The 26,290-nt window shown below is 41.2% G+C and overlaps 1 protein-coding gene across 2 annotated transcripts in view; it reads right to left on the bottom strand.

The window, feature by feature from the left end:
* Nucleotides 1–19,720: 19,720 nt before the first annotated feature.
* LOC107400298 (uncharacterized) overlaps nucleotides 19,721–26,290 on the bottom strand; it is a 38,930-nt gene continuing 32,360 nt past the window's right edge. For both annotated transcript variants that reach the window (XR_013051599.1, XM_076573228.1), the window contains exon 4: nucleotides 19,721–19,906. Coding sequence is in view for 1 of the 2 variants with exons in the window: in XM_076573228.1 (XP_076429343.1) it covers nucleotides 19,819–19,906 (88 nt within the window). In the remaining variant the exon portion in view is untranslated. The remainder of the gene's footprint in view (nucleotides 19,907–26,290) is intronic.

Below are 26,290 nucleotides of genomic sequence, written 5' to 3' on the forward strand. Positions count from 1 at the left end.
GAGAAAAACATGAATGACACAAATCTATTTGGAGGATAATTTTTCTCACTCTATTATTATTGCAAATTTTGTGTTTCAATCAGTTCTTTCCAATTCTTCACAGTCTTTTTGGTTGATTTTTCAAAAATAATAGGATCTGGGTTTATTTTTGTCTTAAGTTAGTTCATTTCTTTTATTAAAAACACTTTTACTTTCTTGGATTGAAGCAAAGAAAAACTATTTTTTTTTCTTTGACAAATAGAAAAGATGATTCAGTAACACAGCAACCATGGAGACTTAATACTTTTCCTGGAAAAAATTATTATTAATGTCTTCTGCAATCTGAATACCCGCTTCAAGAGGTGAATATTCAACAGTAAGAACTCATTTCTATATTACTTAAGCAATGACTTTTTCATGCTGTGAGAGATGGCACTGTAATGGGTCTTTTTTTTTTTCTTTCATTTTTTGAGGTAGAGTCTCACTATTTAACTCTGTCCTAGCACTCACTCTGTAGACCAGGCTGGCCTCAAACTCACAGAGATCCACCTGCCTCTGCCTCCCGAGGGCTGGGATTAAAGAATGGGGTGCGCCATACTTGGCATAGGTCTTCTTAATCAAGACACTCATGTATAATTTCAAGTCCCTTAAATCACACAAAGCAGGAACAGAATTCCTCTATCTCTAATTTTAATGCCTATAAATATCTCAAGTCAGGATAAAGATTTGGAACTAACTCATATCCCCAGAGAATAGTCTTGGTTATAATCACCCTTTATATTCATCTCTACTTAAATATTTTATTATAGCTGACAGGAAGTGAAAAATATATAGCAAATACAGATGGAAGTGATGAAAAACAGGATAGCTATGAAATCAGAAACTGAGAAACAGTAGTCTGTGTGAAGAGCAGGCAGATAATCCTTTACACTCGCTCTAGGTGTACAAAGTCTTTGGAACTTCCTGTGGGTGTACAAAGCTCCTGTCTCCTGCAGAAAAATCGGGCTCTATTTGCCAGCTTTGAAGTGCTCCTCAAAATCTAAGGCAATGGCCCAGGTCATCTTTTGCTAGGTCTTTATCCTGCCAGGGTGAAGAATACACAAATTCCAGGGAACATCCAGGTTAAGACTTAGGAATTAAACATATTATTATACATTGTGGGATAACTATCATATGATAGTTATTGAAATTCTGTAGACAAATGAATCCAATGGTTTTTCAGGAACCAATGAGTTCAGTTCCAAGTGATGGCCTGAAAACATTTTCCCACACAATTAGCAATACCTGTGAGATTTAGACTTTAGTTTGCAGCATATATGCATGATGTTAGCAACAGCTATTCATCTCTGAAGGTCACATTTAGTATCATTTTACAGAAAACCAAGGCCCATGTTTCAATTTCCAGAGACTTGTAGCTATCTCCCTCCATAGCCACAGTGACAGTGGGGACAAACAAGTTCCTCCTCTTCATCCCAGCTCTGGTCCTCTGAAAGAAAAGTGTATCCTAAACAGTTATTAGGATAAGACCCCAAACCTCTCCATAGCAAGGGGAGACAAGCCACAGAAGGAGGGGGTGCAAATCAGTGTTCGAGCGTGCTGCACAATTTCACTTTTCAGACTTAAAGATAAATTGCCTCGCAGGAGGCTGACTCTTCTGTCTGCTGTAACTGGAAGGTTCAGGTTCTGTGGCTGCATCAGAGCCACAAAAGACGCCGGTGACATTTATGGGAGAAGGTGGGGATGGAAACCACCTGTGGTGTCTCTAGCCTATAATCCTAGCACTTGGAAGAGTGAGCAGGAGGGCTGCCAAGAGTGGAAACAGCCTGAACCGTGAGTCTGTGGCCGGCTTCAGTTATAGAGCAAGACCGTGCCATGAAGAAGGTTTGGAAGAAGAAAAGGAGGGAAAAGGAGGAGGAGGGAAAAAAAGGAGGAGGGAGAAGAGAGAAGGGAGAAAGAGAGAGGAGGAGGAGATAAAATATTTCCTTTAAATATATTTCTTGTAACAAGTTTATAAATTGTAGAAATGAAGCATGGTAAGGTAACACAGTGTTCTTCCATCTTCCAGAGCTGTCCTGTATCACATCTTTGACTGGCATTGGGTCCTATGGTATACATGAATCATGGTGACTGGATGCTTGACTTTTTTTTAAACACAAATGACTTCATTTATATTGAAATAGGGCAGAACAATGAGTGGGTGCCTCTTCTCAGCAGGGACCTGACCACATTCTCTGTCCCTGCTAATATCACCTGTGAAATGCACAATATTAAAATTTTAATCCTGACAGCTATAGTTTTGTTTTTCCATCTAATAATTTGCTTCTTCCTTTTGGCAACTTAATCACATGGTCCTGGATTTTCTCATTTATAGAATATAAGAATCACAGAAAATAATATCTGAAGGTTTTTCTAACTGCAATAACTCCACAGAATTATTTATCACTCTATGGGGGTTGAAATATGTAAAAACATGTGGTTGGTGAGACTTGAGTTGTTCATCTTTGAGGAAAAGTAAAACACAAATAAGGGGGAAAGAAGACTAGAATGATCTCTGGGGTACTGAGTGGTTGCCAAAGGTAAAGAAATTAATAAGGATTAAGATTATATTATAAGAATATCTCCCTGTTAGTTGATTAAGTATGGAATTGTGGATACTTAGTTTGTTTAGAAAATCCATACAGGGTGATGAACAAAGCCTGCGGCATGTACATGTGCATAAACTAGCATCCAAGCCTCCAGTTCTAGCTATGGAGAAGTTCTAGAAATAATGACAATCCAGTAGCAACTAGCAAGGCAAGAGCAAGGTTGTTGGTTCTAAGTATCAGTTCCCGATAAAAAGACATCCAGGCTGTGGCAGAACACAGAAGGGGAGCCCAGAAATCCTGTGATGCCAAAAAGAGCAAAGATAATGATAGAAAAAGGAAACCCCTTGGAGGTGTGCCCATATTTGAAGTTCCTGAGTGCTGAAACGTGACGACTGTCAGATGACAAGCCATTGACTCAAACAAGTACCCACTAGTCCATGTTTAATCAACCAACAGGGAGTGGGAAATACTCTTCCTCATGATAGAATCTCAGTTAGTAATGTGAAAGAAATGGAAATTAGAAATGTCCTGAAGGCATATAGAAGAAAAATTTAAAGATGCTGATATTAGTGGGCAAAACCATAGGAGGGATAAAGATCTACACTTAACTAATTAAGAAGGAAAATCCCATATTTATAGTGGAAAAACAGTAAACACCAATTTAGCCAAGTCATTGACATTAACATCAACAAGAAGACACCCAACACTTAGCATCCCCTGACTTGATGCCTGAAGAGGACATAGTGTTGCTTCTGCTCTGACTCCAAAAGTGAATAACACCAGCTGATTACTGAGAAAATAGCAGATGGATATACACTGAGGGGCATTATACAAAATGACCAGCCCATGCTTTTAATGAAAAGTCTCAAACTTGGCCTGGGGATATAGATCAGGGGGTAGAATGCTTATAGAATATACATAAGAACTGAGCATCACTTTCCCAGAGCCATACCAAGAAAGTGTCAAGAATTTCAGTTGTCACAGATTGAGTAGAATTAAGACAGGACAGTTTGATGTCAGATGGCTCCATGACCGGGTCTCAAAAGAAAATCAGACAGTTGTGGAGGAAACTGGAAACTAGAGAAATAGGAATGAGGTTTGGTAGTAATTCTTTCTATTGTACCATTATTACTGTGTTCCTTTCAATCATCATACTGTAGATACGTGGGATGTTTATAGAAGAAGAGGTTGGTAAATGTGGACAGGAGTTCTCAGAAGTTTCTTACAATTTTTTTGCTAAGTACAAAATCATTCCAGTTTTAAAATTAGCGAAAATGACATAATTACAAAAATATACAGATTTTGAAATGATGATGACATTCATTTAACAAATAGTTATTGAATGAATTCCTTGTGCTGGTCAGCTTGCTGAAAGATATCTAATGCTTCCACACACATTTATATTTATTTTAAGTAGTCTTTATCACTGATGTTAAGGTAGGAGTTCTAATATTAAAAAAACAAAGAACAGATAGTTTTATTTGTAAGGGTGACATGATCACAATAACAGCATAGTAAAATACTCTTCTCATTGATCTAGTAATACTACATACCACAGAATCATATGGGGCATCATAAGTTAACTCTAAAACTTATATAGATGATTAAAGATCTAAGACTGTACAAAGATTAATAACAGGTATTAATAACGATATACTTTCAATGTATAGTATTTAAAATGGTGTGATAGAGAATAAAAAGAGATAATGGGAAGTGAGAGAGGACCAGACCATACTTCTCTTTCTCTGTGAGACTTTAGCATCACATTCTAAAGGTTAGCTATATAATAATTGGTATTGGGATAATTGAAATATTTTGGGAAATGGTAGGTTCATTTACTAACTAAGCAAATATTTAAATTTCTACATATTTTAAGAACAAGAATTGAATGTATAGCCAATTCCACCTGCATAAAATTGACTTCTAATAAAATAAAGACCTAAAAAAGCTTTAGGTTTATGAGAAGTATTAGGATAATACAAGAGAGAATTGCCTTTACAATTTTGGGTGAGGAAAGACCTTTCTTCCTAGCATAGAGGACCTGTATAAGAATGGCCCCCATAGGCTCAGTGATTTGAATGCTTGGTCACCAGGGAATTGTCACTATTAGGAGGTGTACCTTGTTGGAGGAAGTACCTCACTGAGAGTGGATTTGGTAGTTTCAGAAGCTCAAACCAGGGCTAGTGTGTCTCTCAATCTTCTTGCGGCCTGAAGATCTAGATGTTGAACTCTCAACTTCTCTAGCACCATATCTGCCTGCATGATGCCCCACTCCCCACCATGACTAATGAACTAAATCTCTGAACCTGTAAGCAAGCCCCAGTTAAATACTTTCCTTTATAAGAGTTGCCATGGTCATGGTATCTCTTCACAGCAATAGAACACTGACTAAGACAGGACTTATAATGTATTAGAAGAAAAATAAAGATTTAACAATACAACATTCTGAATTTTTACAGGATAAAAGATACCAAAAATAAATTTAAAATGTGGAGAAACAGCCGTAGATGGGATTTCTATGCCAATCTCCTTCCCCATCCCCCTTTCTCAAGAAACAGGGAGTATCATGGAACAGGGGTCAGAAAAAACACAAGAGCCAGAGCTGTGAAATTCAGTCTTTACACAGGAACTCACAGCAGCAGTGGTCAAATGCACACAATCCACACAGGATCAAGCCAGCCTAAATTCCAGCATGGATGGGGGAGGGTTCCAGAGATTCTGCAGCTAGCTGATGAGTTGTTGGTATCTGTTTTGAGATGGAAAGTCACTTTTTTGGGCATGGTTTGACCAGTAGCAAACTGCCTATCCCCCTGTAGGTTGCCACACACCAACGAGCATGTGGACAGCACTAAAAGGACTTGGTGGGTTATGTAAAAATCTGTGTAAATTGACAATTTATTTTAAAAGAACAATGATAAAATGTATAGTGAATAAATAAATAAAAATTAAATCGACATGAAGGTACTCTCACCAGATTGGCAAAAATAATCTGATTATTAACATCTGATGTTGATGGTTGTTTGTATGTAAAGCCAAGAATTCACATAGGTTGTGTAATACGGTTGATAATACAAATTAATTTCAGTGACTCTATCAAAAATATTCAAATGTATACAAAGAAAGTGTGATTTGAAAGATTATTTGAATTGTTTGCAGTAACAAAATATTAGAAGCAACCTCAATATTCCTTGAAATAGAAATGCTTAAATATTACAGGATATCCAGGTATGATTAAAATACTTACCAATAAATATAGCAATCTAATGGGAGATAGGGGAATAATGGGACAGGAAGGGTTAAATGGGGTGGGGATCAGAGGGCAGAGTAGAAGAGGCAATATGGGGAAGGCAAACTAACTCTAAAGGCTTTTTTTTAAAGTCATACATGGAAAGCTACTAAAGCATCCTAAAATATATGTGTAGGGGTTTTTGTTTGTTTGTTTGTTTGTTTGTTTGTTTGTTTGTTTTTACTCTTTGGGGGCCTGCCACACAGTTTCCAAATAAATTCAAAGAGAATTATTCTTACTTATGAATGCCTGGCCTTAGCTTGACTTGTTTCTAGCCAGTTTTTCTAACTTAAATTATCCTATTTCTTTTTAATTACATTTTGCCTCTGGGCTTTTTAACTTTCTTTATTCTGTATATCTTTCCTTCTTACTCCATGGCTGGCTGGGTGGCTGTGTGGCTGGCCCCTGGAGTCCTCCTCTTCTTTTCTCTCTCTTCCCACTTCTCTTCTCTAGATTTCTCCTCCTATTTATTCTTTCTGCATGCCAGCCCCACCTATTTCTCTCTCCTGCCTAGCTATTGGCCATTCAGCTCTCTTTATTGGACCAATCAGGTGTTTTAGGCAGGCAAAATAACACAGCTTTACAGAGTTAAACAAATGCAACATAAAAAAATGCAACATATCTTTGCATCATTAAACAAACATTCTACAACATAAACAAATGTTAACACATCTTTTTTTTTTTTTTTTTTTTTTTTTTTTTTTTTTTTTTTTTTTTTTTTTTTTTTTTGGTTTTTCGAGACAGGGTTTCTCTGTGTAGCTTTGCGCCTTTCCTGGAACTCACTTGGTAGCCCAGGCTGGCCTCGAACTCACAAAGATCCGCCTGCCTCTGCCTCCCGAGTGCTGGGATTAAAGGCGTGCGCCACCAACGCCCGGCATGTTAACACATCTTAAACTAATATTATACAACATATATACATATATAGAAAGTTTAAATGGGGTTATCTTATAGCAATACAACAAAACCCCTACTAGCTACCACCGACTGGCAAATGAAAAGCCAGTACCAAGAATGGATTACCTCTTTTAGAGTTGCTAGCCAAAGAAGTCCCATAGACCCCTCAATAGTGCATCTTATTACCATAGCTCTTGGTTACCTTCCAGAATTTGATGGTAAAACCCTACTGCTGAAGACACTTCAACTGAGTTATAAAACAGAGAGAAATCAAGCTGGTACTGACCTCAGACTTTCATCCCTGCTGGTTAACTTTCATAGTGCTAGGAGGTACCATGCATGCTACCAGGGAAGACAAGGCATCATCAGTCTTAAAACAGTCTTAAAATGCAGCTATAAAATAGCGAGCCTAGGAAGATATGCCTTCTTGTGCAATAGTGGTACAAATGTTATGAGTAACCAAACACTTTCTGATTGGATTTAGGGTCCATTCCACAAGATGGAACCAGTGACAGCATGCACATGACCTGTTCAATCTCAAGCCAGGCAAAACCTCAACATGGAGGAGGTAGGTGGGTATGAAATCTCCCTATCTCAGCAGCTATTGGAAATCAATAGATGCTGGAAGAAGAGTTCGTTTTCTTTAAGGATGTGAACCCCAGAGGGTCAACCACACACTAGGTGTTGGCCTTACACTCAAGAGTATTTGGGCAACATCAATTAGGCTTGATGAGCAAAAAAAAAAAAAGACAGGAAAATAAAAAGCCAGAACACGTGTGGGTAGAGAGGTGGGGGTAGATCTTAAAGGAGTTGTGGGGTAGATATGATCAAAATACATGGTATGAAATTCTCAAAGAGTTAATAAACATTTTTAAGAGAAAGAATGAAATAGTGTTACAAGTATAAACAGGGAATTTTCATCAAGGTATTCATATGTAAAATAAGTTGCATGCCAATCAACAGAGTATAACTGTATACATGTATATTTTCACTTTATACATACTTGTAGGGGAGGAGGGATGTACATTGTGATTGTATTTGTTAAACAATAATCATATAATCATTGGGTTGAATTTTTATTTTTATTTATTTGTGTGTGAGTAAGTGTGTGTGTGTGTGTGTGTGTGTGTGTGTGTGTATGTGTGTATGCCACATATGTGCAAGGACCCACATAGTCCAGAAGAGAATGTCAGATCATCTGGAGACTAGGATGTTGGAGATACATGTAGTTGTAAGCCACCTGAAATGGATGCTGGGAACTGAATTTGGGTCCTCTGAACCAACAGGAGCACTTTTAACCACTGAGCCATCTCTCCAGCCTCCTTGGTCTGCATGGCTACATTGAGCACACATGTGTGTGTGCCCTATGTAACTGAAAACATAAAGTGAAATAAATCAAAGCTTCCACATGGTCTAGGCAGTTCTATGTCACTGTCACTCTTCTCTCCAACTTTTAAGGTCAAATTTAGAAGGGGAAAAATGAGCTTAAAGTAGAATATGTAACACAAAGTACATATTCATTAGGTTAAATGAAACATTCGTGTCTTTTGTAAAGCTCTGAAATGTGAATGACCTCCTTTGAACACACTCATTAAGTACACATCAGGTGAAAAGCTGAAAGGATTATCTGTACAATAATTATCTGAGAGGATGAAACTGGATGCGAGGAGCCAAAGACCATCCAGCTTCTCCTGAAATCATGGCTGTTCATGTAGCACACATCCAGGATCCATAAACCTGACTCCTGGACTTCAGTAGCTGTCAACAGAATGATTTGAACAATTTCAGTGCATTCCTTGCACATTATAGAAATAAACTGTAGACAAGATCAAGGGGAAACAAGTGGAGGTTCTACCAAACAAGGTATAAAGAAACCCTGAGCAAAACAAAAGTTAAGAGGTAGGACTAGACATGAAAAAAACAGAAGAGTGGTCGAAGAGACGGCCCAGCAGCCAAAAGATATGCTTGTCTTGCAGAGGACCATGTTTCATTATTTTGGATAAGTAACAACTGCTTATAATTCCAGTTCCATGAATCCAACACCTTTCCCTGGCCTTTGCTGGCAGCTGCACTTATGTGCATGTACACACACACACACACACACACACACACACACACACACACACACACACACACACACAAATAGATAAGTAAGTAAGTAAGTAAATAAATAAATAAATAAATGGCAATAAAAGTACCTTTTTAAAAAATCTGGAGGAAATATTTGACAACCAGTGGTCAAATAATGGAGCCACTGGACACACTTTTTAAACATGCATTTGAACTCTTTAAGACCTATGGGGGGAACTGGGCAGTGGTGGCGCACACCTTTAATACCAGCACTCAGGAGGCAGAGGCAGGTGGATATCTGTGAGTTCAAGGCCAGCCTGCTCTATAGAGCACACTCCAGGACAGCCAGGGCAGTTACAGAGAAACCCTGTCTCAAAAAGAAACAACACAAAAGGACCTATGGGGGTGGGGCGTCTAGAAACATGCAGTTTTCCACCCATCTGCCAGTTGCTCAACTTAGAAAGCCACGAGCCATTTTTGCTATTTCTCTTCTTTCCATCACTTTGAGGAAAATTATGTCATCAATTCAACTTTCAAAATCTCTCTCAAGTCTTCTCCCTGCCTTTGACTGTCGGCGCCAATACTGACGTTCTGCAATGCACACATCTCACAGCGAAGTCACAGCAATCTGACTTCTCAGTGTCATCCCTGCTCTGAACACCCCACCACAGGGCAGCTCTGCGGTCTTCAAAGCTGCCCGTCCTGTATTCCGTGTGTGCCTTCTTCCCCATGCTGTGTAAGGAGTACTGCTCTACCATGACCTTCAGGACGGAAGTTCTTGCCAAGAAACACCTTCGCTTCTCCAGCTTCCACACAAGCCTCTTCTGCTTGCGAGGCTAGCTTTTCTTCCTTTCTCTCCATGCATCTGGACTCAATATTCATGTCTCACCCCCAATTTTGTCCTCACTGATTCTTCTCATCAGTCAGACCTGAGCTTAAGGAACAGTTGCCAATCAATGCTTCCTTGACCACTCTGTCAGCATCTTGATCTCAGGTAGCAATTACAGAACTGTGTAATTACCTACTCCTTTGAAGATATGCCTGTTTAATGTAGATTCCCCCTATTATGTAGATTCCAAGAAAGTAGAGAACATGTCTGCCTCATTCACCACTGCACTCCTAGGGCCCAGCCTTGACATAGAGTGGTTATTCAGTAAATGAATTGATGAACATGCTTGTATAATTGGGTCCAGAAATACTTCAAAAGGATGTAAATGCCTACTAAAGTGAATATTAATAGGAATAACTATTGTTTGTAATATTTAAAGACAGAAGCAGTGTTATGTGGTTAGCCCTCTAGGGAGATAGAACGGCTCCCCAAACCATACAGCAGGATTGCAATGCATCTTTCCACCATGTCTGTTTTACTATTCATGGATATTACAATAACTTGTAAATGCAGCCACTCAGAAGAGCAGCTGATCAATACTGAATAAACTCATGACAGATTTATGTGTTCATTATCAAATAAAACAATTAAGTCACTTTGATCTTTTGTTCTTCTTTTTCAGATGTACGTGACTTTGAATCTAGAGCTTCATGAATGTTGGGTAAATTCTCCAAGTTTTATCCATGGTCTCCCTTTGACTTTTTAGTTAAATATAGTCTCCCTAAGTTTCTTAGGATGAACGTATTTTCTAATGCAAGCAGACCTTTAATTTTATGATCTTCCTGCCTCAACCTCTCAAATAGATGAGATCTGTGGTGTAGACAACAGACCCAGCTTAATGTGACCTTTGATTTTTCTTCAGTTCAGTTGCTGCCTATGTGAGAAAGATAGATAACTAAATTCTATGACTAAATGATAAAATGGGCTCACAAAGGTCTCTGGTCACATATTACTTATGCAGCTGAGGTAGCACCATCTTAGACTAAGCAGCGGTAATATGGTGGATCACTCCATCCTCACAGATTTCCCTCATTTCCTCTTCAGCACTCAACACTCTTGGTTTTTCCCTCCAGCCTGTGGACCACATCACCACCACCTCCCTAACTGGCTCCTGTTCTTCTTCAGAACTGTCCCTCTTAGAGTCCCTCCCCTCCATCCATAACTCACTCCCTTGTTGATCTCTTCCCATCTTACAACCTCCCTGTCCATGATGGTGGTTCCTGCCAACCTGTTTTCAGAAACTGATGATAGAAAATGTCTACCTGGCTTCAGTATCTAGATGCTGAAATCATCTTATCCCAAACTAAACCCTTGATGTCACCACAAAGCTAGCTCTCCTCTAGTTTCCTATCTTAGTCGATAATCCCAATTAGGGCCAGGGCCCTCTGTGTGACTGGCTAGAGCGTATGTTTGGTCTCCATGGTATTTCCTGAAGCTGCTGTGCTAAGACACCAAGTGAAGTGAGCCCTGAGAAGTCACAAGTGTAATTAGCAATGTGGAGGCCCCTGTTGACCTCAGTAAGTTTAGGGTTATGAGTAGAAGCCTGATTGGACAGATAGAAGAAAAAGCAGGAGGAGAGGAATGGAAGAAGTGAGTACTCTATGGAACTTGTCCCCTCAAATGATCCATTGTTATGCAGTCAGCCATCTGGTCTGCACATGTCTTTGTCATGACTTTCTGAACAAGAGAAGGGCACACACATTTCTGCTTCAACTTCCCAGACAGATGCCTCAGTGACATTTCAGCACTCCCCTGAACCCTCTCCTATTGTTCTAACCTACTTTGTCCCATCCCCATGAAGCCAAGCTCCTATCCTCTGCCTTCATCTCAAACACTCATCATCCTCTCCACTTGGAACTGGCCCTCAGATTGTTTCCAGGTTGGATGTCCATTGTCCCTACTAACATGCACTAATATGGCCTCCCTTAGCTCCTGGAAGACCTGAGCTCCACAAAGTTCTTCACACTAGCCCTTTGGTATCCAAGTCTGACACTGGCTAGTTTGACTAATGCCATAGCTTGGATTCTCCATGACATCACACACAAAAAAGTTGATGTGCTCAGCTAAGATCTTGTGAGAAACATGAATTCAACACATTAATGAGAATTATCACAAATGATATTTATTCTTCTCAGTTTACAATAGTATCAGGTCTTCTTAAACTCCCCATACACTAAAAGTATTTTAATCTGATAGATATGGAGATAGGAATTAAAGTGACAGATAACAGGGAGGTGGTTAGATGTTCAGTGATGAGCTAGAGCTGGAGAAACAGGTAGTGATGATAGAGATATGGGGATATAGGAAATAGATATAAAGATATAGATATAGTATCCTAGTTAGGGTTACTATTGCTGTGATGAAACACCATGAACAAAGCATCTCGAGGAGGAAAGGGTTTATTTGGCTTACACTTCCACATCACAGTTCACCACCAAAGGAAGTCAAGACAGGAACTCAAGCAGGGCAGGAACCTGGAGGCAGGAACTGATGCAGAGGTCAGGGACAGACACTGCTTACTGGTTTACTCCTAATGGCTTGCTCAACGGAGCCCAAGACGACCAGTCCAGGGATGGCCCCACCCACAATGGGCTGGGCCCTCCCCCATCAATCACTAATTAAGAAAATGCCCTACAGCTGGATCTTATAGAGGGTCCTGAGGTGATGGATACAGCAATGCATGGTGTTGACCTATGGTGATGGTGCAGCAAGGTGCTTGTCAGCCCTGGACTCACTCAGAAACTGAGAAGAGCATGGGCAGGAAACATCAGAGTCCCGACGTGGGAAGTGTATAGATTTTTAAAGCCTTCCAGACCCGACATTCTAAGGGTGAGTAAGAGAAGTCAGAGTTGAATTAAGGCTGAAAAGGGTGAATGAGAGCAGCATGCCAAACCAGGTCCAGAGCTAAGTGCTGGTAAGTTAGGATCTATAATCAAGTCAGCAGAAGAGCTAAGAAGATTGGAGGAGTTGGGGCCGTTGAGAAAAACCACAAGAAATTACAGTGGAGAGCTCATATGTACCGAGTACTTACATTGTACCAAATGTCATTACATGGGTTTTCTTCTCCCAAATTAGGTGCAAATGTCTTCATCTTAAAAAATGAAGTAACCAAGACAGCTGAGAGTGGGCAAACAGCTCTTTCCTTTGCATACCTCATAAAGTGAAAATTAGGGTTAGACATCAAGCAACTTCAGTTCACATACTGCTTGCAGGTGTCTCCCTTCACTTAACTGGACTCCATTAACAATTCTTTTCGAGGAAAATGTCTTGAGGACCTATCCCATACCATATGCTGTTTATGCACAGTGCTAGAGCTCCCAGCCTCTGTCTGCTGTGTAGCCACAATCCAGTGGGAACTCATTATGGAGTGGCAATCTTGGAGCAGGGATTTCTGCAAGCATTAGGAGCATGGCAGGAGCATTCATGAAGTGCCAGGCTTCTGAATGCCTACTGAGCTTCATGCAGCATACTAAATGTTCACAAATGTCATAGATGACAAAACGGGACATTGATTTTATGCATGCTAACTTCTCAGCAGTTGTCAGCCCAGGAAAAAAAAACTGTGAAAACTTCAGGAGTAGCCCTAAGCAGTCTAACAATGCAATGGAGGTGTCCTAAAGCCTTGTTTGCATCTAAAGTGAAAGTAGACCAGTTGGCCCAGATGGGATCAGCAGGAAGAAGCCAAGAGATTTCCAGTAAGTACATGGCTTGAGAGTTTGGATGAAATCCAAGCCCCAAATGCTTACATCAGAGTCATCTAAAGAAAGCAGGGAAAGAATGAGATTGTAACTAAGAAAGGTCAAGCCTAATCAATGTAACCCCATCAGGACAAATATATTAAAAGAAAGAATGGTTTGGATAGAACTTTAAAAGGTCTTTAGCAGAGTAGAGCTCTAGACTTTACCAATGCTAATCCAATTTTGCCTGACAGAGCACCAGAGAGGACTTAGCTCCCTGTTTGTGGGAATCTCTCTTAATATTATATCAGGATATTTGCTTCAAATTCCATGTATATGTGTAGTCTTCCAACTACTAATAAGACTTTGGCATCAGAAATTAGTATCTAGATTCCAGACAAATGATTAAATTGGAAGTCTTAACAAAGGCATCAATCTTGTATAAATATGAATAACATTGATCTCTGAGAAGCTGAACTATCACTGAGGGAAAAATCCTGCAAGATGGTAATATCTAGGCTTAGTCATTTTCTGGGACCTGATACACAGACTTAGAAGGACAGAAAGCCAGGAACTGGGTTATGAGGAAATGGATACCATGCTCTTAGGGGACACTCTGAGGAGACTGTTCTGTGATGTCTTTGTAACTGTGCTAATTGTCAATCTTAAGACAGGAAAGGTGAAAGAGATGAGGGAAGGAAGAGTTAAGGGACAGCAGGACAGGGCACAGGAAGGATGGACAAGGTGAAAAAACGGCACGTCTGTGTGGAGAAATGTCACAGTGAAAGCCGCACATATGTACAATTACTCTGCACCTGTAACTAGTTTAAAATCCATGGGAGACACTGCTTAGAAAGTGGATTAGCAGTCAATAATGAGTCGCGACTGGATTTGTCTCCCTCTTGGCCACTGGAGGAAGATGGGGAGACTCTTTTTACCTCCTGGAATACACAAGTGAGAAACAACTCCTGGGACTTTGCTGCACAGCTCAGCTTTGGTACAAAGCCAACTCTACTGGACTTTGACTTTATATATCATCTTTTCTTAAATTTTTTACAATTTTTGTCTTTATTGCTAAAGAACCATTTTGTTTGTTTGTTTTTGCATCCTTGAATTTGCATTGAGAAAATGAACTCTACCTCCATGGAGTTGGCGGTTGAGGCACCTGTGTGGATCTGGGATGCCTTGAGATGTGCTTTTCTTTTGTTGGAGGCTTGATGCTGAAGATCATCTATGTCAGGTGCAGCTACATTGATTTCTGTGGCAGGGAGTGCCTCTCTCTCTCTCTCTCTCTCTCTCTCTCTCACACACACACACACACACACACACACACACACACACACACACACACACACACTGGTTGGAGGCTTGCCTTTGGTACCCAAAACAAATCATTCAAGTGTCACATAGGCTTCCACAATCCGATGTTTAGTAGATATCCATGAACCTAATGTGTAAATGATGGCCAATGGAACTTTGGAAACAACACAGTTTTCAAGAAAAATTGGACTTTTTTAGTGACTTAGTTTTAATTTCAAGTGAGTTTCTTTGTAGTCAGGCTACCTTCAAATTTACAATCTTCTTTCTTTTTAGTTTTTTTAAAAAATAAATTTATTTATTTATTTATTTATTTATTTATTTATTTATTTATTTATTTATTTTACATCCCGGCTATAGTTTTGCCTCTCTCCTCTCCTCCCAGTTCCTCTCCCTAACTCCTCTATTCCCACCCACCCCCCAATCCACTCCTTCTCCATTTCTGTTTAGGAGAGGGCAGGTCTCCCATGAGTATCAACAAAATGTGACATATCAAGTTGCAGTGAGACTAAGCACCTCCCATGTATTAAGGTTGAGCAAGGTGACCCAGTATGAGGAGTAGGGTCCCAAAAACCAGTAAAAGAGTCAGAGACAACCACTGTTCCCACTGTTAGGAGTCCTACAAGAGGACCAAGATACACAATTGTCACATATATGCACAGGGCCTACATCAGTCCCATGTAGGCTTTCTGGTTGTTGGTTCAGTCTCTGTGAGTCCCTATGAGCCCAGGTTAGTTGATTCTGTGAGTTTTCTTGTGGTGTCCTTGACCCTCTGGCTCCTACAATCCTTCCTTCCTGTCTTCTGCAGGATTCCCTAAACTCCACCTAATGTATGACTGTGGGTCTCTGCAACTGTTCCATCAGTTGATGGATGAAGCCTCTCTGATGACAATTGGGCTAGACACCAATCTGATCACAGGAGATTACCAGTTCAGACTACATATCCACTATAGTTAGGAGTCTTACCTGGGGTCAATCTTCCTGTCTTTACCTCCTGTTAGGAGTGTTGGGATTACAAATATATGTCACCATGTTCCATTTTGGTGTGTGTGTGTGTGTGTGTGTGTGTGTGTGTGTGTGTGTGTGTGTGTGACCACAATTTAAAGCAAAATGTTTTAGTCTAGTGTGATGACACACGTAATGTCATCCAAGTACTTGGGAGGCTGAAGCAAGAGGATTGTGAGTTTGAGACCAGCTTGGGCTACATCAGGAGTCTCTATCTCAAGACAAAAACAGAAATTATTTTCACATAACATAACTTTACTGCTCATTTTATACATTTAGTAGGGTTAAGTATACTCATACTGTTGTACAAGAGATCGCTAATCTATCTCTCCCATCTTGCAAAACAGAATTGTGGACCCATTAACCATAGCTCCCTATCCCCTATCTCCAGGCCCTCAGCAAGCACCCATTTCCCATTTCGTTCCCTTTGACTCCTTATGTACTTCATACAGTATTGGGATCATAGTGTTGGCCTTCTGCTGACTGGCTTACACCGTACTTTTCATGATAACCTCCTTCTCAGCTGTACCTTCCTGTGGGTGAGAAGGAGAAGCAACATCCTGATGGTAGTTAACTTGTGCTTTGATAAGCGAGTCAGCATGCTGAGCCTCCTTCCTGGGATCTCAGTATTCACAATGGCCTTATTCTTAGTGCTTTCCAAGTGAGGACCCAGGACTAGATAGGCCAAGCAACTAGCCCAGTGCCACACCAGGAGTGTTAACGCTTTGTTCACACTTAGGTAGTCAGACCTCTTCACCACTGGAGCACACTGCCTCTCGCCTACATTTGTAACTTGCCCTGTAGTGTAAAGGCATTCTCTCCCAAGGTGGCCAGATATTTCTCAGATGAGAACCCTGGTTTAGTAACTTTCTGTTTCACAATATCTCCCAAGCATTCATCCTCAGAATGTACACAGGCTGACATGCGTTTCTACAAGGAAATTCGATGTGGTTAGCATAGCAGATGCCCTTGGACCCTCCCTCAAACTAAGCCCACCGACATCTTCCAGGGATACTTTCTAGGTGCCTGATGGTTTTTCTCTCATGGGCCCTGAGTCGTCCAGTACACAATTGTGCCAGCATACCTAGCCAGCATGCCAGGCATCTGAGGATCCATGAGGGGGGTGTTATTATGTCTGGGATGGGGGTGGGAGGTAAATATCCCACCCGCCCTGGGCCTTGCTCCTCCTTTGCATTCTTCCACCCTTCCCTGTCCCGGTGTCCCCATCTGTACTTCCCAGGATGACACAATAAGCTCCTTTCTCAAGAAGTTTTTCCTTTGTCTCAAGTCCACCAGGGATCCCAAACTAAGTCAGTCAACAAACACGAAAATGGAATTGCAATGCCCATCACTCCTCACTTTATTATTTGGAGCAGAAGTGTATCCTCAGAACAGATGTGTGTTTGGAACATCCAGGGAGACACCATCTTGACAGGGGGTCTTGGGTAAACACGACTCTGAGTTAAACACCTCATCTGCCATAGCATGGAAACACTCAATTCCAAAGGAACTTTGCCAGCCTTATTCAACAGCCCCCTGGTAAATGCTGCAGACACTGAGTCATTTTAAACAACAAACAGCATAAATTAAATTTGAACTGCAGTGTACATGTCATTGTTGGCTCTTTACAAAATAAATGCAATGCAAGCTGAGCAGACCTAAAAGGCAAGTCATTTCCTCTGTTTCTGAGGAAGCCACCTGTGGGTCGCTGTTTACGGGTCCTAAGCGTCACCCTTGGAGCACCGTCAGGGGGTGCACAATGGGTCTGCATGCCTTTCTCATTTATACCACTATTGAGATAAATGAGGCATTCATGAGAAATAAAACAGTAAATGCATGTTACACATCGGTTTATAAAAGGCACAGAGCTATTCATCCAAAAGAGAAATACCCACATTGAACTCATTAGAAAATGATGAAAACACCATTTTGTCATAGTTCTAAGCAGCTGGTTCTAGTCGAGGTGAATGGAAGTTAATCAATCATAAACAATCAAGCAAATGCCCTGTTGGACATTTCCTCTTAGCAAGCAGCAGTCTACAGTGCACCTACAGAAACATGGCAGACACACCTCATGAACGCCAGAGTGGGAAAGGAGGAGCTTCGGTGGCCTAGGAGTCCTTAAGTACAAAGGATGCCCCCGTGTCCGTAAAGACTCACACAGGAAACTCAAGAGAGAAGCAGAGACAAGCCTAGTCCAGAACAAAGGATTCCACAGCAAATATTTGCACTTTCAGTTCCTTAAGGAAGTGCTTTTCTGGAGGAGCTGCGCACAGCATGAAGGAAGGAAAACAGAATTCGACTAGAGGACGCTTCTAAGTGGTAAGGAAGTTGCTTTTAAGTCAAAATTGCTTGGGAAATTACTATGCTATCATCTGCACTGGTAACAACCCCACAGTGCATCCTTCCACGGCAACTATGGAAGAATAAGTAATAGGGAAAAGGGGACAAACCATAGGATGAGATCACAGTGAATGATCACTTTCCATTTCACAGAAGGAAGGAAGGAAGGAAGGAAGGAAGGAAGGAAGGAAGGAAGGAAGGAAGGAAGGAAGGAAGGAAGGAAGGAAGGAAGGAAGGAAGCTTGAGAGAAGGCAAGTGGAGATTTTTTCTCATTTACTCTGGACTGTTTCCATCTTCAGAATGCCATCCCAACAATCCATTCTGCTTGTCTGCCTTATCTATCACTAGGTGTGTCTGTGGTGCCTATTTTTAGAATGGAAGATTCTGGAGGATGAGAGTATGATTTATTCATGGATAATGCAGTGGTATTTGTGGGACAGAACTAGAAACAAGCGTCTATGGGCTGCTATGAGAAGGGAGGCAGTCTGCCTCGTTGTGCATGGTGCTGTTACCACCATCGCAAGGAGCCTGCTAGAGAATAAGATGCTGAGTAGTCACAGGCAGACACAACACCCTCTGCAAGCATGGATGATATCTTGAGATATTTACCTGTTTGTGCCTGTCAGTGAAGTCCAGCAGAACTTTACAATCTTTGCAGTGAAGCCCAGAGCTATCATTAGAAGACATGAATATAAATAAATATAACAATATATGCCAGGTCTGTCATCTTTCAATACCAACATTTTAAAATTTTGACCTTTTTTTAAAAAATCAATTTGAAAATGGTCAAATATTATGTAGATTATATGGCATATGACTGAACCTTTCAGGATAAAAAGTATTGTTTCAGCTTAGGGCTTTGTGTTCAGGTAGCATATGAAGCTTGGATGAAAAAATACAGCAATCATGTTTTTTTTCAATGAGCTCATACTCTGTAGAAGGATATCAATTACTTTTACAGAAAGTTGTAACTAAACATATAAAACACACCTATGAATCAGCATATCTTTATATACAGGTATGTCTAATACAAAAAAATGTGTGCTCATCTTTACTCTGAAATAGCCCTAAACTTGTCTTTTTCAATAACAGCAGTGTGTGCAGATATGTAAGAGGTACACAACTCCTCTGACTTGTGGACTAATAATATATATGTATACAGTTCAACAGTCAGTTACTTTTCTTGATGCTCTGGCCAAAAACTTGACAAGCTGGCTCTCAGTTTGAGAGCACAGTCCTCACGGCAGCAGGAGCAGGAGCTGCTGGGCATGTTGGTACTGGAGTCAGGAAGCAGGGAGAGGGATGGATGATGGCCTGCACTCCTCTTGCTTTGTTTCTTTTTATTTGTCTGGAACTCCAGGCCATGGAAGGGTGCCCATACTCAGAGTGGGTGTTCCACCGTCCACCAGAGTGAGACCCTCCACTGGAAATGCCCTCACAGACTCACCCAGATGGTTGTCTCCTGGGAAATTCTAAATTCTATCAGGATTAACCATTGCAACCTGTGTCTTTTTATTTCTTACTTCCTGCAAAAATCATCAACACATCTACTCTCTCAGAGTATAAGTTTACTGAGTGAGAAGGAAGGGCCATGTTCTCATTTTGGGAGATCATGCATACGAATATTTGTGTGTATTCAGCTTTTGGTACCTACAATAAATACTTGACATAATCATTTTGTTAAAGAGGAGTTTATTTTTGCTCTTGGTGCTGAAGGTTTCAGCCCATGGCTGGTGAAATCCATTGCTTCTGTGCCTGATGCGAGGCAGTACATCATGATGTGAGCTCTTGGAAGTGAGCTTCTGGTTCAAGTGACTGTATGATTTGCTGAGACACTTGCTGAAGTGAGAATAGAAATGCCCTGCAGAAGTAAGGATTGAAATATGGTAATGAAGCCGGGCGGTGGTGGCGCACGCCTTTAATCCCAGCACTCGGGAGGCAGAGCCAGGCGGATCTCTGTGAGTTCGAGGCCAGCCTGGGCTACCAAGTGAGTTCCAGGACAGGCGCAAAGCTACACAGAGAAACCCTGTCTCGAAAAACCCAAAAAAAAAAAAAAAGAAATATGGTAATGAGCTCATTTTTCACAGATAATAATAAAGATAATGTTGTGTAAGCTGCTCCAAGAGTAGCCCTAAAGCTGGATTAACCCAAGTCAGCACTGTTAGAATATATCTTTGGCTACTGGCTTACTGTTTTAAACACAGAATGAAAGCTCACACCACACACACACACACACACACACACACACACAACACAACACAACACAACACAATCTTGCACTGCTCTTATCTCACAGAACAAGATTCTCTATGGTTCAGTGCAGGTGGCTGTGGCACGGTCAGAGTAGGAAGCAGCTGTGCTAAGCTCTGTGTCTTTGTCAAAGGTTGTAACCTCTTCTGTGGTTAGAACACTACCGTGCTTGTGACCTTAGTCAGCTTGCCGAAGTAATTGCCTATCATTTCAGCTCTCTACAGAGTTCTATTTCCTTGACCTGCTTCTAGAAAGGCAATAAAAGTTGGATCTTTCTTAACATGAGCCTCCACTAAATGTGCCTCCTCTGACAGGCCAAGAGGCTGGTTCCAGCACAGGTTCAGCTCTGCTCAGTAGGTTAAGGGTTCTGAGTCCTGAAGACCCAGTTGCTACTTTCTTGCCTCAAGAGATGGTTGGGCTGTGTGGTTAACGCTCTGGTCCTTTCTAACTTAGCCATTTGCCAAGACTGAAGTGTTCAAAGATGTCAACTTCTGAAAACCATATTTTAATTACATATTGATACTGAGGATGGTGTTTTTAGCAAAGACAAGTACATTCAAATATAAGTTATTTTGCAGCCCTAGTTTCTGCCAAGAAGTTCATAAAAATGATTACTTTCATGCCAAAATAACTCTAGCAAATGGCAAGTGGATAGTACACTGGGTTTATATCACAACGGAACTTGTATGTGGTATTTGGGATGCTGGACAGCATTTGGATAGCACACAAGCCCCAGAAAGACTTTAAACAAAGATCAATGGACATCTTCCCCTTTTCCTTGTTCCCTTCTGCCTGCCAACCCCAAGACAAAAGAAGCCAGTTAAGGCGATCACACTCAAAAAGGAAGCCTGGTGCTCTCTACTTTTTTGAACATGGTCTGAGTGTGCCTGAGGAAGCCAAGAGGTGACTGCTCAAGACAAGAGTAGCATTAGCCCTTTCATCTGGTCCCATCTGCACCATCTCTGACTGAACAGACTGAGGAGCTCCACTACTTTGTGTTTTCTGTCGTGACTAACTGTCACTTGCCCATCACCTCTTCTCGATGGCTATGTAACATCCTGCTCTTTCCACTGAGCTCACCCGTGGCCCTTGCTTTCCCTCAACGTCACTGTCACATAACTGACTGGCCATATCCTGCATAGTTCTCGTCATACACTATTGTAACTATTCCATGTGATTATTTCCCAACCAGCTCTGTGAATCCCAGGAAACTAGCAACAGACCAAACTCATGTTAGATTTTCAATAAACATCCATTGATTGGAACGGAATGAACTGAACTGAAGATATATCAGTTACTTTTCTCATTGCTGTTATCAAATTCATGACAGACACCACCTAAGGGGGGAGGGGTTTATTTCAACTCACGATTTCAAAGGGTTCTAGCCATCTACTGGGAAAGGCCTGGTGAAGCAACTCACATCATAGAAGACAGAATGCAAAGGGAAGTGGAATACATTTGGGACCAGAGCAAGGTACAGCCTGAGGGACCCTGCCCCCCCAGTGACCTGCTTCCTAGAGAGACCCCACCTCCTACATTTCAGCATAGTCAATAATATCATCATATTATGAATGCATCAAGGGTTAATCTATTGATTAGGCCAGAGTCTTCATGATCAGATTGTTTCTGGAAATGCTCCCACAGACACATTCAGAGGCACGCTTCCCAAATCTCCATGGTAATTAGATTCTTGATACGGTCAAATTGCTATCAATATTAACCATTACAGGAAGGTGACTTGAGTGCTACTTCTTTCTTCAGAGCATTTCAACAACTTGTGGGGAGAAGTGACAGTTTCATCTTCAGAAGTGAACACACTTGTGCCTCTTCTGCATAGAGAAACAGGTAAGGCCCAATAATGCAACACCAGGTAGCATGTAGAAGAAAGAAAAAGCAAAACAAAAACGAAACAGAGTTCAGGAGGCTGAGGCAAGAGGATCTCAACTTCAAGAACACCCTGGACTACACAGTGAGTTTGAGGAGAGCCTGGGCTACATAGTAGGACCCTGTCTGAACAAAAAAAAAAAAAGGAAGAAAGAAACAGGAAAGTATTGGGAAAAGCAATCATTTAAATATCAACAACAAAAGGCGAAAGACCATCTACTAACACCAGGTGAAGTCTGAGACCCGCCCCCATTTGCCTTTAGGTTTTGCAGGAGGCTCTTTCTCACAGGGATGATGGGAAAACCCTTGGGGCAGCTGACCCCTCCCTCTCAGGGCAGAAACAACAGCTAAGTCAGTCCAAGCTGGAACAGACCACAGATGAGACAGGCTGTTCATGTCTCCTCTCTCAGCTCCATGTTCACAACAGTCTTTTCCTGCATGTCCCTGAAATACATTTTCTATCACTCATTTTCTGTGATTTGTCAACTTCCTGTTCTTTCCTGCTACACTGTTGTCCATGTGATTGGCTTTACTTCACATCGACCAATTAAAACACACAATATCCTTTTTTTTTTTTTTTTGGTTTTTTGAGACAGGATTTCTCTGTGTAGCTTTGTATCTTTCCTGGATCTCACTCTGTAGACCAGGCTGGCCTCGAACTCACAGAGATTCGCCTACCTCTGCCTCCCAAGTGCTGGGATTAAAGGTGTGTGCCACCACCTGGCAATATCCTCTCTTTTTCAAAGATGTATTATATTATTTGTGCATGTGTATGTGTGTGCATGTGTATGTGTGTGCATGTGTATTGTGTGCATGTCTATGTGTGTGTATGTCTATGTGTGTGCATGTGTGTGTACATATGTATGTGTGTGCATATGTGTATGTACATGGGTATGTGTGTGCATGTGTGTGCAGGTGTATGTGTGTGTGCAGGTGTATGTGTGTGCAGGTGTATGTGTGTGTGCATGTGTGTGTGCATGTGTATGTGTGTGCAGGTGTGTGCAGGTGTATGTGTGTGTGCATGTGTGTGTGCACGTGTATGTGTGTGCATGTGTGTGCAGGTGTATGTGTGTGTGCATGTGTGTGTGCACATGTGTATGTGTGTGCATGTGTGTGTACATGTGTGTGTGCATGTGTGTGCACATGTGTATGTGTGTGCATGTGTGTGTACATGTGTGTGTGCATGTGTGTGTGCACATGTGTATGTGTGTGCATGTGTGTGCAGGTGTATGTGTGTGCATGTGTGTGCAGGTATATGTGTGTGTGCATGTGTGTGTACATGTGTATGTGTGTGCATGTGTGTGCAGGTGTGTGTGTGCATGTGTGTGCAGGTGTATGTGTGTATGCACTTGCAGCATGTTCTCTCCTTTCACATGGGTCTGAGGAGTTGAATTCAGGTCATCAAGCTTCACAGCAGGAGCCTCTACCTGCTGAGCCACCTCCACAGCCCTCAATATTTTCTATACGTCAGTGTGAACAGTGAGTTCAAACATGACAACAGGATTTATCAATCACTTTATATATGCTACTTGAGAAAAATTCAAATTAGTAGTAACTCAAGTAATTTTAGGCTTTAAACGCAACAGCACTTTTTGAAAATGAAAAATTGTAAGTAATTTTAAGCCTTTTTAGTACCAGAGGGCTTTATTCAAATGTTTGACACTGATAGGCGCACACACACGCACACACACACACACACACACACACACACACACACACGCATGCACACACAACATCTATACAATGGCATCAATACTAAAACTAATCAGTCATCTCTCTTGCCATCACACCATAGACAGTACGGTATAACAACTATTTACACAACTCTGCCTTGTATTGAATTGAAGTATCCCACAAATGACTTCAAGTCTAAAGCAGTGGCTCTCAACCTTCCTAATGCTGTGACCCTTTAATACAGTTCCTCATATTGACCCCCAATCATAAAATTATTTTCATTGTTACTTCATAACTGCAATTCTGCTACTGTTATGAATCATAATGTAAATATCTGATGTGCAGGACATCTGATATGTGACCCCTGTGGGGGTCATGACCCACAAGTTGAGAATTGCTGGTCTTGGAGTTTGGTATCGGATGGTGTTCTGAAACCAGTCCCTACAGATACTCGAAAACGATAATCAAACTGAAGAACAAAACCAAAATTACTTTTAAAATCCTGTATGATGTAACTATTTTCTTCATTAACGTTAGCATATTTTATTCAGAATTGATCAAACTCTTAAATAATTTACATTGTTCATTTAAAATATAAAGGAGGCACTTAAATTCTGTTCCTCTTTAAGTGTTTCATTTCAGATATTAAGCTTACTAAAATTGTACTGATTTTGCTATTTGACAATTTCACCCATGTGTATAATGCACTCTGGTTCTCAATACACACACACTCATCACTACAAGTCCCTTTTCTGGGTTCATGGCTTTCAGTCCTTTTTGTGACCCACTTGTAACCAGGGCTATCTGTGTGTCCACTGGACTGGAATCCTCCTTTGGAGTCTGATGAGATCATCAGTGGGCATGTGACTGAAGGCAATGACTCCACCTCCACGAATTTGTCAGTAGCAAGTAGTTGAGCAGCGAGGGCTGGGCCCCCATGAAGCCCTTCTCCACCTGCACATCTGATATGCTTTCTTGTGAGTACTTTACAATACTTCAGTATTTTTTAAAGGTTTTATGTAGTGAGTCTTTCTCTGCCCCACCAGCCAGCTCCCAAATAATGACATGGGGACTTCTTATTAATTATGAAAGCTCAGCCTTTAGCTTAGGCTTGTCCCACTAGCTCTTACAACTTAAATTAACCTGCTTTTATTCATCTACGTTTTACCATGTGACTTTTTACCTTTTTCCCATTCTGTATTTCCAACTCCCTCTATGTCTCCTTGGTGTCTCCTTTGTGCCTCGATTATCTCCTCCTACTTCCTCTCTCTGCCTGGAAGTCCCACCTATACCTCCTGCCTACCTATTGGTCGCTCAGCTCTTTATTAAACCAATCACAGCAATGTATCTTTACACAGTGTACAAATATCCCATAACTGTTTTATTTATTTATTTTACATGTATAGTGTTTTGCTTGCATGTATGTCCTTGCACCACTAGTATGCAGTGCCCACAGAAGCCGGAGAGATCATCAGATTCCCTGGAACTAGGGATATAGATGGTTGTGAGTTATAATGTGGGGCCTGGCAATCCAACCTTAGTCTTCTTACATGACTCCTCCAGAAGAGCAACCAGTGCTCTTAACCAATGAGTCATCTCTCCAGCCCCAGTTATGAACTTTTTGCTATTTAGGTAGCAAACATTTTCTTACATGTCCCATGCCCTTTGAAACCTTGAATGCACACTTGAATTACAGTTGTTGATGACATTCATGCTATTTACCTGGACAATGTTGTTCTTTATCGCCTTGCTTGCACGTCTAAGGAAAGAATTTACTGATGTTCTGAGGCCCAGGGATCCTCACTTACCTGGTCTCTTCTTAGAGTTCTGGAAGGATACTAGTCATGTGCTACCCAGGCCATAACACTTGCTGAAGTTGAATAGTTCAGCCACCCGCAGTCTTCTTTCATTGTACCCCCTTGTCCTCATGCCAGACTTCATGCTCAATGGTGTCAGAGGGCAGCTAAGGTTCTAACTAAAGTTGAGATCTAGATACAATGGGTTTGTTGGATAGATTTCTGTGATTTGCTCTCATTTCTGACTATAGATTAGGCACTGTGTCTCTGTAGGAATGCTTCCCAGGAGTAACCACTCTACTTGAAATACATTGTTTATGAATACACTGTGCTTGAAGTGTGATGAAGCTGACTGCAACATGATAAGTGCAGAGTGCGGGTCTCATCGCTGCCTGGTCATGAGAAAAAGCTCCTGATACTGAGTGTGTTAATCAGCTTTCTAAACTGTAAACAAACAACCGAGATGATAACTTTAAAAAAGGGAAGGTTGCTGGGATACCATTCAGTGGTTAGTATGGTCCAGTGTTTAACATGATCCAGGCCATGGGTTCAACCCCCAGCACTGCACTAGGAGGGGGAGGGGGAGGAGAAAGGAAAGAGAAGAAGAGTTCATGGTAGCAAGAGCGATCAGAGTCCAAGAA

This window comes from Peromyscus maniculatus, chromosome 5, assembly GCF_049852395.1.
Source record: "Peromyscus maniculatus bairdii isolate BWxNUB_F1_BW_parent chromosome 5, HU_Pman_BW_mat_3.1, whole genome shotgun sequence".
In the NCBI taxonomy this organism is placed as follows: domain Eukaryota; kingdom Metazoa; phylum Chordata; class Mammalia; order Rodentia; family Cricetidae; genus Peromyscus; species Peromyscus maniculatus.